The following is a 13,893-nucleotide window of genomic DNA, read 5'->3' on the forward strand; positions in this document are numbered from 1 at the left end:
CCTGGGACAGCAGGGATAGAGGTGTACTGGCTGTGGCTGGACGGGCACTCAGGTGGGACACACCTGGGGACATACCTGGGGACACACCTGGGGACACACCTGGGGACAGCAGGGATAGAGGTGTACCGGCTGTGGCTGGACGGGCACTCAGGTGGGGACACACCTGGGACACACCTGGACAGCTGGGACATGGGGAGACACCTGGGGACACACCTGGGACACACCTGGGACACACCTGGGAGAGCTGGGGACATTTGGGGTAACTTGGATGCCCCTGAGCACAGCAGGGGGACACTCAGTGTCCCCGTGTCCCCACATTCCCAGCGTTCCCACAGTGTCCCCATGTCCCCTGTCTGTCCCCAATGTCCCCTGTCTGTCCCCAGTGGCCGAGGCGGTGGCCCGGCGGCTCCGGGGGGGGGTCCTGGAGCGGGAGGGGACCTCGGTGGCCGTGCTGCAGAGCGACACCCGCGACCACTACAGAACCTTCCAGATGCTGGAGCGGCTCCTGCACGCCCCCCCCCGGCTGCTGCAGCAGCTGCTGTTCCAGATCCCCCCCGAGCGGCAGGCGCTGCTGGTCCAGCGGTACTGGGCAAACTGGGACGGACTGGGGGGCACTGGGATGGACTGGGAGAGGCTGGGAGCGCTGGGAGCGCTGCTCGTGCAGCGGGACTGGGGGGACTGGGGCTTTCCCTCCCATTTTTGGGTTTTCTCCCCCCATTTTTGGGGTTTTCTCCCTGGTTTTGGGGTTCCCCCTCCATTTTTGGGTCCCCCCCCATTTTTGGGTCGTCCCCCCCCCATTTTTGGGTCGTCCCCCCCATATTTTTGGGGTCCCCCCAGGTACTACGCCTTCGACGAGGCGCTGGCCCGGGAGCTGCTGGGGAAGAAACTCTCCAAGGGCACCAAGAAGGAGCTGGACGAGGTCAGCGCCCGCACCGGGGTGGGCATCCGGAGCTGCCGCCGCCAGGTGGGACCCCGGGCATGGGGGAGCCCTGGGGGGGGGGGGAACGACCTGAAAATGGGGGGAGAAACGCAAAAAATGGGGGGGAAATCCAAAAATTGGGGGGGAAACCCAGAAACCGGGGGAAGAAACCCCCGAAATGGGGGAGGAAATGGGCAAAATGGGGGCAAAGAGAAACGGGGAAAAACCCCAAAACGGGAAAAACCCCAAAGCTGGAGGGCCTTGGCTCGTGGGGGGGGGGTCTGGGCCTGCTGGGGACCTTGGGGTGCTCAAGGGGCTTCTTCGGGCCCTGGGGGGGTTTTGGGGCGCTGACCCCCCAGTCTGGGGTGCGTGGGGGGCCCTGGGGGGGTTTTGGGGCGCTGACCCCCCCTCTCCCCCCAGTTTGACAACTTCAAGAGGGTCTTCAAGGCCGTGGAGGAGCTGCGGGGGCCCCTGGCCGAGAACATCCAGCAGCTCTTCCTGCTGCCCCCGCCCCTGGCCCGGTGCGAGGGGCTCCGGGGGGGTCTGGGGGGGTCTCTGGGCTCGGGGGGCTTCCAGGGCCCAGCAAACGCTCCCATGGTTGGGAATTTGGGGAGGAGTGCCGGGGGTTTAGGGGTTTGGGGGGGGTTTGGAGTTTGGGGGGATTTTGGGGGGGTTTAGGGGATTTGGGGCAGTTTGGGGGGGATCTTGGGAGGGGTTTTGGGAGGGGTTTTGGGGATGTTTGGGGTTTGGGGAGGGGTTTGGGGATGTTCGGGCCCCCCGACCCCCCCTGAGCCCCCCTGCCCCCCCAGGGACTACGCTGCCATCGTGTTCTTCGCCAACAGCCGCTTCGAGACGGGCAAGAGGCGCCTGCAGTTCCTGAGCTTCGGGGACTTCGCTGCCTGCGCCCAGAGCATGATGGGCCACTGGAGCCAGGGGGCCCTGGGTACCCCAAAACCCCAAAAACCCCAAAAAACCCCCAGAGCATGATGGGCCACTGGAGCCAGGGGGCCCTGGGTACCCCAAAACCCCAAAAACCCCAAAAAACCCCCAGAGCATGATGGGCCACTGGAGCCAGGGGGCCCTGGGTACCCCAAAACCCCATGACCCTGGTGTTCCTGTCCTTGTGCCCCCCAGTCCCTGTGACCCCCGACCCTGTCCCTGTGACCCCCCCGACCCCTGTAACCCCCTGACCCTGTCCCTGTCCCCGCAGCGCCCGAGGCGGCCGAGCCCGACGGGGACCTGCCCAAGTCCTTCCTGCAGGACCTGAAGGAGCTGAAGGTTCTGGTGAGCGACAAGGACCTGCTGGACCAGCACAAGAGGTGGCACCGCCGGCACGGGGACAGCCAGGGACGGGACAGCCCAGGGATGGGGACACCCCTGGGAGGGGGACACCCCTGGGAGGGGGACAGGGATGGGACAGCCAGGGGAGAGCCCAGGGATGGGGACAGGGACACCCCCAAGGAGCTGTCCCCCAAAATGGGTCAGCAAAACCAGGGCCAGCCCCAGAGCAGGACCCCAGACCCCGTGGGGCGCCCCAGAACCCCCGGGTCCCTGCAAAAGGAGCCCCCCTGGAGCCCCCCCAGAGCCCTGAGCCCCCCCCGAGCCCTGGAGCACCCCCAGAGCCCTGGAGCCCCCAGAATCGGGTGGGTCCCCCAAATCTGTGGGTCCTGCTGAATTCCATGGGACCCCCAAACTTTGTCTCCCCAAACCCCGATGTCCCCCCCAATACTGGTGCCCCCCCAGCCCTGGCACCCGCTGACCCTGGGTCTCTGTTGGGGTGGGGGGAGGGGCTGCCCGGGCCCTGGGGGGTCCCGGCTTTGGGGGGTCCTCGGGGGGGGGGTGCGGTTCCGGGGGGTCCCAGCCCCCCCCCCAAGCGCCCCCTCCCCCCAGCCTGGTGTGCTCGGCCCTGCGGGGGAAGATCTCGGTCTACAACGAGCTCGAGGCCAATTTCAAGGTGAATCCCCCCAAAAACGGGCTGTCCTCAGTGGGGGAGGGGTCCCCCAACCCCTGGGGTCTGCTTGGAGGGGGAGGGGCTCCCCCAAAATCCTGGGAGCCCCCAGAAATCCCAAAGGAGCCTCCGTGCACATTTGTGGGGGGAGGTTGGGTGGGAGGGGGGGTTCCCAGCACCGAGGTCCCCCTAGGGGGGCAGTTTATCGATGGGGGGGGGTCCCCAAACTCCTGAGAGCCCCCCGAGGTCCTGGGTCTGTTTTCTGGGGGGCCCAGGGGATCCTGGCAGGGGGGTTCTGGTTGTGGGGGTTCCCCAAAGTCCTGGGACCCCCTCTTGGGAGGGGTCCCCCGAGCCTGGGGTGCCCCCCCGGTCCGGGGGTCCCTGATGCCCCCCATGTCCCCCCGGTTTGGGGGTCCCTGACCCCCCCCGTGCCCCCAGGCGCTGTCGCGGGCCCTGGTGAACGTGGGGGGGAAGCTGACCCACGCCCGCGACGTTCGGGATTTCTTCGTGGACCTGGTGGAGAAGGTGAGGGGCACCCCAAAAACGGCACCCCAAAAACGGCATCCCCCCTGGATGGGGACCCCCCTGGATGGGGATGCCCCCCAAATCCGGGTGGGTTTTTTGGGGTCCCCCAGGTGATCGAGCCCTGCCGCTCCGACAAGTGGAGCCTGGGGGACCTGCGGCTCTTCCTGACGCACTACACGGCCGCCCCCCGAAACCTGCCGGGCTTCAGGTGAGCCCCAAAACCCCCCCTGAACCACCCCATAAACCACCCCCAGATCCCCCAGAACCTGCTGCGTTCAGCTGGGCCCCAAAACTGGGAACCCCCCCGAACCACCCCCAAATCCCCCCAGAAACCCCCCGGGCTTCCTCTGAGACCCCAAAACCAGGAACTCCCCAAATCCTCCCCCAGCAGCCTTTAGGGGAACCCCAAAGCCACCCCAAAACGGGGCTGGGGGTGGTGTGGAACACCGGGGGGGTTCCCCAAAAGGGAGGGAGCCCCCCAATCCCAGCGGTGCCCCCCAAAAACCCCAAATCAAAGCTCTGCCCCCTCCCGCAGGCACCAGGCGCTGTGGGAGCGCTACATGGCCGCCATCACCGCCTGCCTGCTGCGCATGTACCACGACTGACCCCAGATGGCACCCCGAAAATGGGCACTGCGCCCCAAAACGGCACCCCAGAGATGGGCACTGTGCCCCAAAACAGCACCCCGGAATTGGGCACTGTGCCCCAAAACGGCACCCCGAAAATGGGCACTGTGCCCCAAAACAGCGTCCCAAAACTGCACCCCAAAAATGGGCGCTGTGCCCCAAAAGCGGCACCCCAGAGATGGGCACTGCGCCCCAAAACGGCACCCCAGAGATGGGCACTGCGCCCCAAAAGCGGCACCCCAGAGATGGGCACTGCGCCCCAAAACAGCACCCCAGAGATGGGCACTGCGCCCCAAAAGCGGCACCCCTGGGAAATGGAAGGATCCAGAACCTGCAGTGCCCCCCGAAATGGGGGTACCCCGAAGCTGGGGATGCCCCAGAAGTTGGGCAGCCTCCATGGAGCGTCAGCCCCCCAGAATTTGGGTGTTTGGAGAGCCCCAGGAAGGGACCCCGAGCTCCAGGACCCCCCAAACCCAGAGGAGCAGCAGCGGCAGCGCCCCAAAATCGGGACACTGGGGATGGGGGGGACCCCAAAAAAGGGGTGACCCCCAAACCCGGGATCGCCCAACCCAGCCCCCTGGAGGCTCCCCAAAATCAGGGGGGTCTGGCAATCAGGACCCCCCAAAATGGGGGAATCCCCAAACCCGGGGACGCCCCCCCGTGGAACCCCAAAAATGGGGGGGGTGCAATAAAGAGCCGGAATCGGAGCTGAGCAGGGCCCGTCTGTGGGGGGGGTGTCCCCCAAATTTTGGGTTTGGGGTGGGAGGGGCAGAGTTGGGGGGGGTCCCCAAATCTCAGCGAGGGGTTTGGGGGGGGGAGACAAAAGCTCCAAGGAGGGGAGGGGCAGGGCTGGGGGAGGGGGGTCCCCAAAATTTGAAAGTGGGGAGAGGGAGGTGGGGAGGTCTGGGGGGGGCGCGGAATAAAGGGGAGGGGCATTGGGGTGGGGGAGGGGCTCTCCGCGCTTCGGGGCCACTTTGGGAGGGTAGAAGGCGCTTTTGCGTCTGGGGGCGGGGCTAGCGCATGCGCGGGTCCGTGCGGCCCGCGGGGAGTTTTGGGGGGGGGGGTGGGGGGGGCGGAAAAACAACCCAACACAGAAACGGAGGGGAGGTGGGGGGGGGGGGGGGGGAAAAAACCCACAAAACAAAAAAAACCACCAAAAACACAGAAATAAGATAACAAAACAAAAAAGAAATAAGACAAAAAAAAAAAAAAGAAGAAAACGCAAAGAAAAGGAAGAAAAAAGAAATAAAAGCATAAAAAAAAGAGAAGCAACAAACAACAACCACCAAAAGCAAATCTGAATAAAAAAAAAAAGAAAACAGAAGCAAAAACAGCAGAACAGGGAGGAAATAAAAGGACCAACACAAAAATCGAAAAAAGATCAGCAGAAAAAGAATACGAAGCAGAAACAAAGACAGGATAAAAGGACACGGACGAATAAAGAAAGAAGAAAGATGAAAGAAAAGAAAAACAGCAAAAAAAAAAGAAAAAAGACTAGAAAGAAAAGCAAACAGAAACACCAGGCTCATACGAATCGGACGCACAAAGGAAAAGAAAAAAACAAAAACACACAGAAAAAGCGGAAAAAGAAAAAAGCAAGCAAAAAAAAAAAGAAAATAAAAAGAAAAAAAGAAGATGAAAAAGATACAAGAGAGAAAGAAAGAAAAGAATTTAAAAAGAAAGAGTAACTAAAAAAACGAAGTAATACAAGACAAAAATCCATAGAAAAAAGAAAAAATGAAAAAAAAACAAAGAAAACACACAAGGAAAAAGAAATGTAAAAAAAAAGAAGATAAAAAACCAAAAAGCAAAAGGAGAAAATAAACTAAAAAAGCGCGCCCAAGCAAAAACACCACAAAAGCGGTAAACAAACAAAAACGAAAAAAGAAACACAAGGAAAAAATGAAGAAAGGATGTACGAAAATAGAAGAGAAAAAAAAAACCAAATACGAAGAAAAAACAAAGCAAAGAAAGGAAAACATAACAAGAAGAATAACGAAACAAAAAACAAAAAAAAAAAAAAAAAAAAAAAAAAAAACACCTACACAACAACACAGTTGAACCGGGGACAGACCGCACCACCCCGAGACCGGCCCTCCCCCGCGAACCCCAGAGGGGGCTTTGGCGGGGGGAAGGGGCGTCCCGGGGATGGAGGGGGGGGCTCCCAGGAGGGGTTCGGGCCCCTCCCGGGGGTCCCGGAGTTTGGGGTGACCCCCGTGCCCCCCCAGCGCTATGGGCCCCCCCTCGCTGCTCCTCCTCCTCTTCTTCGGCGCCAGCGTGGCCCCCGCGGCCCCCCCGGACCTGGAGGAGCCCGAGGATTACGCGGTGGGGAAGGGGAGATCGGGGGGGGGGTGCGGGGGGGGTGCGGGGGATCCCGGCCCCCCTCCCGAAACCTTCCTGTCCCCCCCCCGAACACCCGACTGCCCCCTCCCCAAAAACTCCTTGGCCCCTCCCCCATTCCCAAACTTCTGGAGCCGCTGTGGGGGAGGGGCTGGGGAGGGTGGGGGCGGGGCGGGGGGAATCTGGCTTTGGGGGGGGGTGACCCCCTCTCGCTCCCCCCCAGGAGTGCAGCGATGGCTACGAGTGGGACCCCGAGACCGAGCACTGCAAAGGTGGGTGAGGGGATGTGGGGAGGGAGGGGGGTCTGGGGGCCCAGCCAGGGGGGATTTGGGGACCCCCGGGTCGGGGGGAGGGTCCGTGGGGTTTGGGGGGTCCTGGGGTCCATGGGGGGGGCTCGGGCGTGCCGTCGGTGATGATTTGGGGGGGTCCCGGCCAGGGTTCGGGGGGGGTCCCGGGCAGTGTTTGGGGGGGGTCTCGGGCAGGGTTTGGGGGGTCCCGGCCAGGGTTTTGGGGGTCTCGGGCAGGGTTGGGGGGGTCCGGGCAGGGTTTTGGGGTCTCGGGCAGGGTTTGGGGGGGTACCCGGCAGGGTTTTGGGGGTCTCCGGCAGGGTTTGGGGGGGTCCCGGGCAGGGTTTTGGGGGTCTCGGGCAGGGTTTGGGGGGTCCCGTGGGCTTTGCCGGCAGTGTTCTGGGGAGGCCTTGGAGCTGCTTTTGGGGCTGGGGGCGCGGGGTCCCTCTCGGGCTGTTTTTTGGGGGATTCCCCTCTGACCGACCCCCCGGCCCCCCCAGACGTGGACGAGTGCGCGGCCGAGGGGCCGCGGCCGTGCCGGGGCTCCATGAAGTGCCTGAACCATTTCGGGGGGTACCTGTGCCTGCCGCGCTCGGCCGCGCTGCTCAGCCCCGGGCCCGGCCCCGCCCCCGCCCCGCCCCCCGCCCCGCCCCCGCCCCGCCCCGCCCCGCCCCCCGACGGCCGCTGCCCACGAGGCTTCGGCCCCGCCCCCGACGGCACCTGCGCAGGTAAAGGGGGCGGGGCCTGCTCGGTGGGCGGGGAGGATGGGCGGGGTTGTATGGACGCAGATTGGTGGGCGGGGATGAAAGGGGGCGTGGTTATGTATATGCAAATAGGTGGGCGGGCTGTGAAAAGGGGCGGGGGTGGGGTCGATGAGCAGCGGGCTGAGCAGAGTGGGTGGAGCCAGTTTTGTGGGCGGTGCCTGTTTGTGGGCGCGGTCTGGAAGGGTGGGGCTGCCCGGGGGGGTTTCACGGGGGGTGTTATTCCGGGAGGGGTCCCGCCGGGGCAGGGAGGTGCCCCCTGGTCACGGTCCCCATTTCGGGGGTCCCGCTGCTCCCCCCTCCTCCCCTGCCCCCCCAGACGTGGACGAGTGCGCGGGGCCCCCCCCGTGCCGGCCCAGCCAGGAGTGCATCAACCTCCCGGGGGGCTTCGAGTGCCGCTGCCCCCCCGGGTACCGGCACCGGGACACCGAGTGCGTGGGTCAGTGCGGGGGGGGTCTGGGGGGTACGGGGGGGTTTGGGGCGGGGATATGGGGGGGTTGGGGGCGTTGGGGGGGGCATGCGGGGGTCTGGGGGAAGCTGGAGGGGATTTGGGGGTGTCTGGGAGGGTTTGGGGGGATTTGGGGTGGGGGTCTTGGCTGAAGTGAGCTGTGGGAATCTCTGGGGTGGGTGTGGCAACCAGGGGGTCTTTATGGGCAGTTTTGGGGTACTTTTGGGCGATTTTGGTGCAGACGAGGACGAGGGCTGGGTGTGGCTCCCGGGGGTGTTCACAGGGTGGTTTTGGGGTGAATTTGGACGATTTTGGCGCAGACGAAGACGAGTGCCAGTTCCGCTGGTGCCAGCACAGCTGCGCCAACTCCCCCGGAGCCTTCGCCTGCCGCTGCCACCCTGGCTTCAGCCTCGGCCCCGACGGCCGCTCCTGCCTCGGTCAGAGACCCCCCCAGACCCGGCTGGGAGCCCCTTCCCCGCCCTCCTGGGGGCCGGGGGCAGGTGAGGCCCCCCGGGCCCCCTCCCCAAGCCCCCGGGGTCTCTCTGTGCCCCCCAGACGTGGACGAGTGCTCCATGGGCGCCCGCTGCTCCCAGCGCTGCCTCAACACCTTCGGCTCCTTCCGCTGCCGCTGCCGGCCCGGCTTCGCCCTGGGCGCCGACGGGCACCGGTGCCTCGGTAAGACACGCCCACCGCGGGGGACACGCCCACTGTGGGATAAACACGCCCACTGTGGGATGGACACATCCAGGTGTGGCACGGGCGTGGCCGGGGTGGGGCCGAGGGATCCTCGGGTGTCCCTGTGGGGGCTCCGGACACCCCCGGGGGTCTCTCGAGGGTCTCTCTGTGCCCCCCCCGGGGTCTCACCGGGGTCTCTCTCCCCCCCTCCGGGGTCTCAGATGTGGACGAGTGCCAGGGGCGGGTCCCGTGCCAGCACCGCTGCCAGAACCTCCCGGGGGGCTTCAACTGCCTCTGCCCCCCCGGCTACGCCGAGGAGGGAGGGCTCTGCCGGGGTAGGGGGGCGCTGGGGGGGGAGTCGGGGAGTTATGGGGGGGTTGAGAGTTTGGGGGTGCTGGGGGGGCGTTTGGGGGGCTTTAGGGTGGGTTTGGGAGCTTTGGGGGGCTCTGAGGCCGTCTGGGGGTCTCTGGGGAAGCAGAGGAGCCGTTTGGAGGGGGGGGTTAGCGGGGGGTCTGTGGGGAGGCTGGGGGGCTCTGGGGTTGATTTTGGGGGGCTGTGGGTAGGTTTGGGGGTTTGTGGTCAGTGTGGGGGCGCTGCAGGGCACTGGGGGGGCTCAGCCTCCCCCAAAGCCCCCCCCCCTTTTCCCCCAGACCGGGACGAGTGCGCCGAGGGCTCCCACGGCTGCGGGGGGGCCCAGAACTGCCTCAACACTTTCGGGGGGCACCTCTGTGTCCCCCGCGAGCTCTGCCGAGGACCCTACACCCCCCACCCCCGCAGCAACGGGTACGGACCCCCCCCACCCCCCCCAAAATCCCGGTGGGGGAGGGGACCCCTCCCTACGCCCCCAAAATCCGGGGGGCTCCTCCTTACCCACCCCGGGGGTCCCTGTAACCCCAGTGGGGGGCCCCGAGATCTCAGAGGAGTTTTGGGGGTCTCGGGGGGGTGTCCCGGGCTAAGAGGCCCCCCCAATTCTCCTTTTCGGGCCGCCAGGACCTGTGTGTGCCCCGGGGGGGTCCCGGGCTGTGCCCCCCGCCCCCGCTGGCTCCTGCACCGGTTCCTGGCGCTGCCCCAGACCCCCGAGGTCCCCGCCGGGATTTTCCAGCTCCAGCACCCCCCGGGGGACCCCCAAAGGCTGCGGCTGCGGGGGGGCCCCCCCGGCACCTTCCGCCTGAGGGTACTGAGGAGTGGGGGGGCTCTGGGGGGGGCCCAGCAGGAACCGAGGGGGCTTGGGGGGAGCTGGGGGGGCTCTGGGAGGGTCAGGGGGATTCTGGTGGGTCTCGGAGGCATTGGGGGGCTCGGGGGGAATCTGAGGGTGTCGGGGGCGGTTCTGAGGAAGCTGTGGAGTTTTTTGGGGGGTGGTGAGGGGAGGATGGTGGGGGGTCTCTGGGGGCGCTCCGGGCTCTCTTTGGTGTCTCGGGCGGTATTTGGGGAGGGGTCCCCAGGGTATTTTGGGGGGGGGGGTCGGTGGGAATTTGGGGGGCTGGGGGTGAGGTCTCAATGTGGCCCCGCCCCCCCGCAGGCGCTGACCAATCACAGCTCGCTGCTGGAGCTCGCGCGCCCCCTGGCGGGCCCGCGGCAGCTGCTGCTGGAGGTGGAGCTGCTCCGCCCTGGGCCTCGCCCTCCGCACGAGGCCCCGCCCTCCGCCACAGGGGCCCCGCCCCCAAGCGCATGGGACCCGCCCCCTCCGGCTGGGCGTGGCCTGGCTTTGCTCCGCCTCCATCTGTCAGTGGGGGCCCACCCGTTCTAGGGGGGGGACATCCCCAAAACTCCACTGGGACCCCCCAAAACCCTCCTGCGACCCCCAAAACTTCCACTGGGACCCCCACGACCCCCAGTTTTCCCACCAGCCCTCACAACCCTTCCCAAGACCCCCTGGGATCTCCCCTGGGCCCCCCCAAGGGCCCCAAGCCCCCGTGGGACTGCCCCAAAACCTCCCAGGAAACGCCAAAACCTCCCTGGGATGGCCAGAATTTACCTGGGACCCCAAAATTTCTTTTTTCAGCACTCCCCCATCCCCAAGAGACCCCCAAAGAACCCCTAGGAACCCCCAGTTTGGGGGCAAAGAACGAGTCCTGAGCAGTTTTGTGTACTGGGAACTGGGCGGGACTGGGGGGGTCTGGGGGGGACTGGTGCCCCCCAAAACCACACTGACACTTCTGCCTCCCTCCCCACAAGGGGGTGCTCTTTATTTGCCACGCCCTCGGAAGCCCCGCCCCTGGGGGCGTGGTCAGTGCCCCACCCGCACGTGGGGGTTGTTGAGCGGCTCGAGGGCGGGGTCGGAGTCGGCCCCGCCCCTGCCCAGGCTGCCCAATAGGAGCAGGAGCAGCGCGAAGGCCGCGGCCCCGCCCAGGCACAGCGCCAGCAGGGGGCGCCGCGGGGCCCCGCGCACGCGGCACCTGCGGGGGAGGGGTCAGACAGGGGGGACCCCAAAGGGACCCCAGAGGGGCCCTAAAGAGACCCCCAGGGAGATCCCCAGCTGACAGTCCCACCCCCCCTGCAGCCCCCAGCCCCACCTCAGCCCCGGGGGCAGCCACGCCCGGGGTCTCCTCCGGTATTTCTTGTCCTCCTCGCCGTCGGGGGGGCTCCAGGGCTCGCGGCCCCCCAGGGGCTTTCGGGGGGCAGAGCCTGGGGGGCGGAGCGACATTATTGCCCTGCCTGGGCTGGGGGCCCCGCCCCCCCCTGCCCACCGTGGGGGTCCCAGCCCCCCCAGCCCCCAGACTCACCCGCGTGCAGCGTCGGGGTCTCCCCTCCCCCCATGTGGACGACGGCGTGGGGGGTGGGGGGGCTCGGGGGGGGCTCCGGGGGGGTCACGGGGGCTGCAGAGACAGAATTGGGGTTGGGGGCTGCCCTGGGAGGGGTAGGGTGCCCCAGGGCAGGACTCGGGGGGGTCTCAAGGGTTTGGAGTGGAGTGTGCCAGGAAAGATTTGGGGGGGGCTTGAGGTGTCCCAGAGGGTTTTGGGGTCCCAGGGAGATTTGGGTGTCCCAGAGGGGGCTCAGGGGAGGGCCAGGGCTGCAGGGAGGGTTTTGGGGGCCCTGGGGGTGTTTCTGGGGACCCTGGGGTGGTTTTGGGGGCCTGGGGGTGTTTCTGGGGGTGGTTTTGGGGTCTCCTCTCACCGTCCCAGCTCCCGTCGGGCTCTGGGCAGGTCTCAGGTTCTGGTGACGCCTCCGAGTCTTCGATCTGGGGGGAGATTGGGGGGTGTCAGGACACTCTGGGGGGGCACAGAGGGGGGTCGGGGGGCACACTCTGACACTCACCAGGGGCAGCCCCAGGCCGGGCCGGGCCCAGGCTGCCGTCCGGAGCCGCGCCCTCAGCGCCTCGGCCACGGGGCCCTGCAGGTTGGGGGGGGGGAAGAGCGGCCCCCCGCACTGGGGGCAGCGGTGCCCGGCGGGGGCCGTGCGGGGGGGCAGCGCCCGAGCCCACCCGGCCAGGCACGGCCAGTGGAACACGTCTGGGGGGGCACGGGGGCGTCAGGGCACACCCGGGACCCCACAGAGCCCCCCCAGTTCCATTCCGGCCCCCCACTCCCCCTAGCAGATGAGGTGCCCCTGGACCCCAGCCCCCGCCCAGCCCCTGGAACCCCCCCCCCGAGCCCCCAAGCCCCCTCTCCACCGTAGCAGATGAGGTGCCCCCGGCCCCCTGAGCCCCTCCGAGCCCCCCCGAGCAGGCCAGGCGCCCCCAGCCCCCCAAAGTCCCCTCCCCACCGTAGCAGACCAGGCGCCCCTGACCCCCGGAGGCTCCCAGAGCCATCCCAGCCCCCCAAAGCCCCCCGAGCCCCCTCCCCACCGTAGCAGACCAGGCGCACGGTGTCGCGCTCGCCCAGCGGCGCCTGGCACAGCGGGCACTGCGGGCTGTAATCGCTGTCCTGCAGCCACTGCAGGTACGAGCGCACGATGCACTGCGAGGACAAGGTGGGTCAGCGCCGAGGGACCCCCGGAGCCCCCAGACCACCCCGGAGACCCCCGGCCCACCTTGGGGTGGGCGCTGACCAGGCAGCTCTCGCAGACGTTGACGCGGTGCTCGAAGCAGAAGAGCGTGGTGACCCTGCGCTTCGGGCACTTGCACAGCCCCATGGCAGCCTGGAGGGGCTGGAAATGGGGGGGTCCCGGGGGGCTGGGGGCAGCCTGGAATTGGGGGGGGGTCCCGGGGGGCTGGGGCCCTCCTCGGCCACGAGAACGTCCAGGATCCCTCCCCAGAAAAAGCCCCCGAGAAGAACCAGGACCCCCCTCGCGCTCTCCCGGTGCCCGAGACCCCTCAGAGCCCCCCGGACTCCCCAGAGCTCGCTGAGCACCCCGCGCTCGCCAACGGGACACCGCAAAGCCGCGCCCAGCGCTCCCCAGGATCCCCCCAGCCCCTCCTGGCGACCCCAGACTCTCCTGGAGCCCCCGAGACCCCCCCCGCGCCCCCCACTCACACGTTCCTATGGCGACGCGCTGCCCCGCTGGCGCTTCCGGGTGCGTCGCTCCCTGACGGCGTCACCGCGCCGGAAGTGCTGTCCGGCTCTGCCGCGCGGCCACACCCAACATGGCGGCCGAGCCACCCACACCCCCCCCCGTCTACCCTGGTGCGCGGCACGGGGCGATGACGCCACTTCCGGCCGTTCGAACGGCCATGGCGGGAGCCGGTGGCGGGCGGCGCTCGGCGGGGGCGACCCCGAGGGGTGAGGGGGGCCCTGGGGGTCTGGGTGGGGCATTTGGGGAGGAGAAGCGGAGATGGGGCTGGGGAGGGGTGTCTATTTGGGCTGGGGGCGTCTGCAGGTGCCCAGAGGGAATTTAGGGTCGGGGGAGGGGTCGTGGGCAGGCCTGTAGGACGGGGGGGTCCGCTCGGGGGCTCTGGGGAGGGGCTCGGGGTGGTTCTGGGGGGCTCGGGGGGTCCCCAGGTCAGTCGGGGGTCGCGACCCCCACCCCTCACCACTCCCATCTTCTGCCCCAGTGACGCGACGCAGCTCCCAGCGCTTGGTGGTCTCGGCGCCGCGGGGGTGCCCCCCCTGGACCCTCCGGTCCCGCAGCCCCCGGGGCAGCCCCGTGAGTGGGGGTCGGGGGGGCGTCACCGAGGGGTTGGGGGAGGGTCCCGGGGGCGTGAGGCGTCCCAGGAGTTCGGGGGGGTCCCGGGAGGGTCCTGGGGGGGTCCACGGCAGGGTTTGGGGGGTCTCGGGGCTGCGGGCAGTTCTCAGACCCCTCCCCCACAGGACTTTGAGCGACGCCGACAGAGCCCCCGGGTGAGTTGAGGGAGGGGCGAGGGGGTCGTGGGGAGGTCCTGGTTATCCCGGGACCCCTCCCCAGACTGACCCCCCCGCCCCTCCCCACAGCTGCAGAGCCAGAAGGAGAACGACCCCGCCCCCTCCTGTGCCCCCTCCCCCACCCGTA

General features: G+C 67.4%; 3 protein-coding genes across 6 annotated transcripts; 2 read left to right on the top strand and 1 right to left on the bottom strand.

Annotated features, from left to right (window-relative positions):
* Nucleotides 1-52: 52 nt before the first annotated feature.
* FIBP (FGF1 intracellular binding protein) lies at nucleotides 53-4,230 on the top strand (the record flags this gene model as incomplete). Its single annotated transcript, XM_050987689.1, has 10 exons — nucleotides 53-151; nucleotides 384-582; nucleotides 838-964; nucleotides 1,340-1,440; nucleotides 1,729-1,862; nucleotides 2,130-2,238; nucleotides 2,810-2,873; nucleotides 3,306-3,392; nucleotides 3,503-3,600; nucleotides 3,928-4,230. Coding segments are annotated over 10 exons (1,088 nt in total), but the record flags the coding sequence as incomplete, so codon positions are not given.
* Nucleotides 4,231-6,149: 1,919 nt separating this feature from the next.
* LOC127061151 (EGF-containing fibulin-like extracellular matrix protein 2) lies at nucleotides 6,150-10,408 on the top strand. The gene is made up of 11 exons (XM_050987684.1): nucleotides 6,150-6,343; nucleotides 6,582-6,630; nucleotides 7,146-7,276; nucleotides 7,319-7,373; nucleotides 7,726-7,845; nucleotides 8,175-8,291; nucleotides 8,410-8,529; nucleotides 8,751-8,864; nucleotides 9,180-9,312; nucleotides 9,520-9,703; nucleotides 10,049-10,408. Exons 1-11 carry the CDS (start codon nucleotides 6,251-6,253, stop codon nucleotides 10,274-10,276), a joined length of 1,344 nt encoding a protein of 447 aa, XP_050843641.1. The 5' UTR covers nucleotides 6,150-6,250; the 3' UTR covers nucleotides 10,277-10,408.
* Nucleotides 10,409-10,683: 275 nt separating this feature from the next.
* On the bottom strand, nucleotides 10,684-13,151 carry ZFPL1 (zinc finger protein like 1). 4 transcript variants are annotated; one of them, XM_050987688.1, is made up of 8 exons: nucleotides 12,942-13,151; nucleotides 12,499-12,640; nucleotides 12,314-12,425; nucleotides 11,785-11,978; nucleotides 11,644-11,707; nucleotides 11,253-11,345; nucleotides 11,043-11,154; nucleotides 10,684-10,925 (listed from the first exon to the last, which is right to left on the bottom strand). In XM_050987688.1, exons 2-8 carry the CDS (start codon nucleotides 12,598-12,600, stop codon nucleotides 10,757-10,759), a joined length of 846 nt encoding a protein of 281 aa, XP_050843645.1. In that variant the 5' UTR covers nucleotides 12,601-12,640; nucleotides 12,942-13,151; the 3' UTR covers nucleotides 10,684-10,756. The 4 variants fall into 4 exon arrangements, with proteins under 4 accessions (XP_050843645.1, XP_050843642.1, XP_050843643.1 ...); XM_050987685.1 differs by having other exon boundaries at nucleotides 12,499-12,615; nucleotides 12,942-13,052; XM_050987686.1 differs by having other exon boundaries at nucleotides 12,499-12,651; nucleotides 12,942-13,002.
* Nucleotides 13,152-13,893: the final 742 nt, after the last annotated feature.

This window comes from Serinus canaria, unplaced genomic scaffold (genome assembly GCF_022539315.1).
Source record: "Serinus canaria isolate serCan28SL12 unplaced genomic scaffold, serCan2020 HiC_scaffold_116, whole genome shotgun sequence".
In the NCBI taxonomy this organism is placed as follows: Eukaryota; Metazoa; Chordata; class Aves; order Passeriformes; family Fringillidae; genus Serinus; species Serinus canaria.

Excerpts from the sequence above, each read along its gene's own strand:
- LOC127061151 (XM_050987684.1), top strand. The coding sequence starts at position 6,251 with ATGGGCCCCCCCTCGCTGCTCCTCCTCCTCTTCTTCGGCGCCAGCGTG. Across the intron at positions 7,277-7,318 it reads CCGGGCCCGGCCCCGCCCCC|CCCGACGGCCGCTGCCCACG; the intron begins GCCCCGCCCCCC and ends CCCGCCCCGCCC. Across the intron at positions 9,704-10,048 it reads CCGGCACCTTCCGCCTGAGG|GCGCTGACCAATCACAGCTC; the intron begins GTACTGAGGAGT and ends GCCCCCCCGCAG.
- ZFPL1 (XM_050987688.1), bottom strand. The coding sequence starts at position 12,600 with ATGGGGCTGTGCAAGTGCCCGAAGCGCAGGGTCACCACGCTCTTCTGC. Across the intron at positions 11,979-12,313 it reads CGTGCGCCTGGTCTGCTACG|ACGTGTTCCACTGGCCGTGC; the intron begins GTGGGGAGGGGG and ends GTGCCCCCCCAG. Across the intron at positions 11,346-11,643 it reads GCCCGACGGGAGCTGGGACG|CCCCCGTGACCCCCCCGGAG; the intron begins GTGAGAGGAGAC and ends CTGTCTCTGCAG.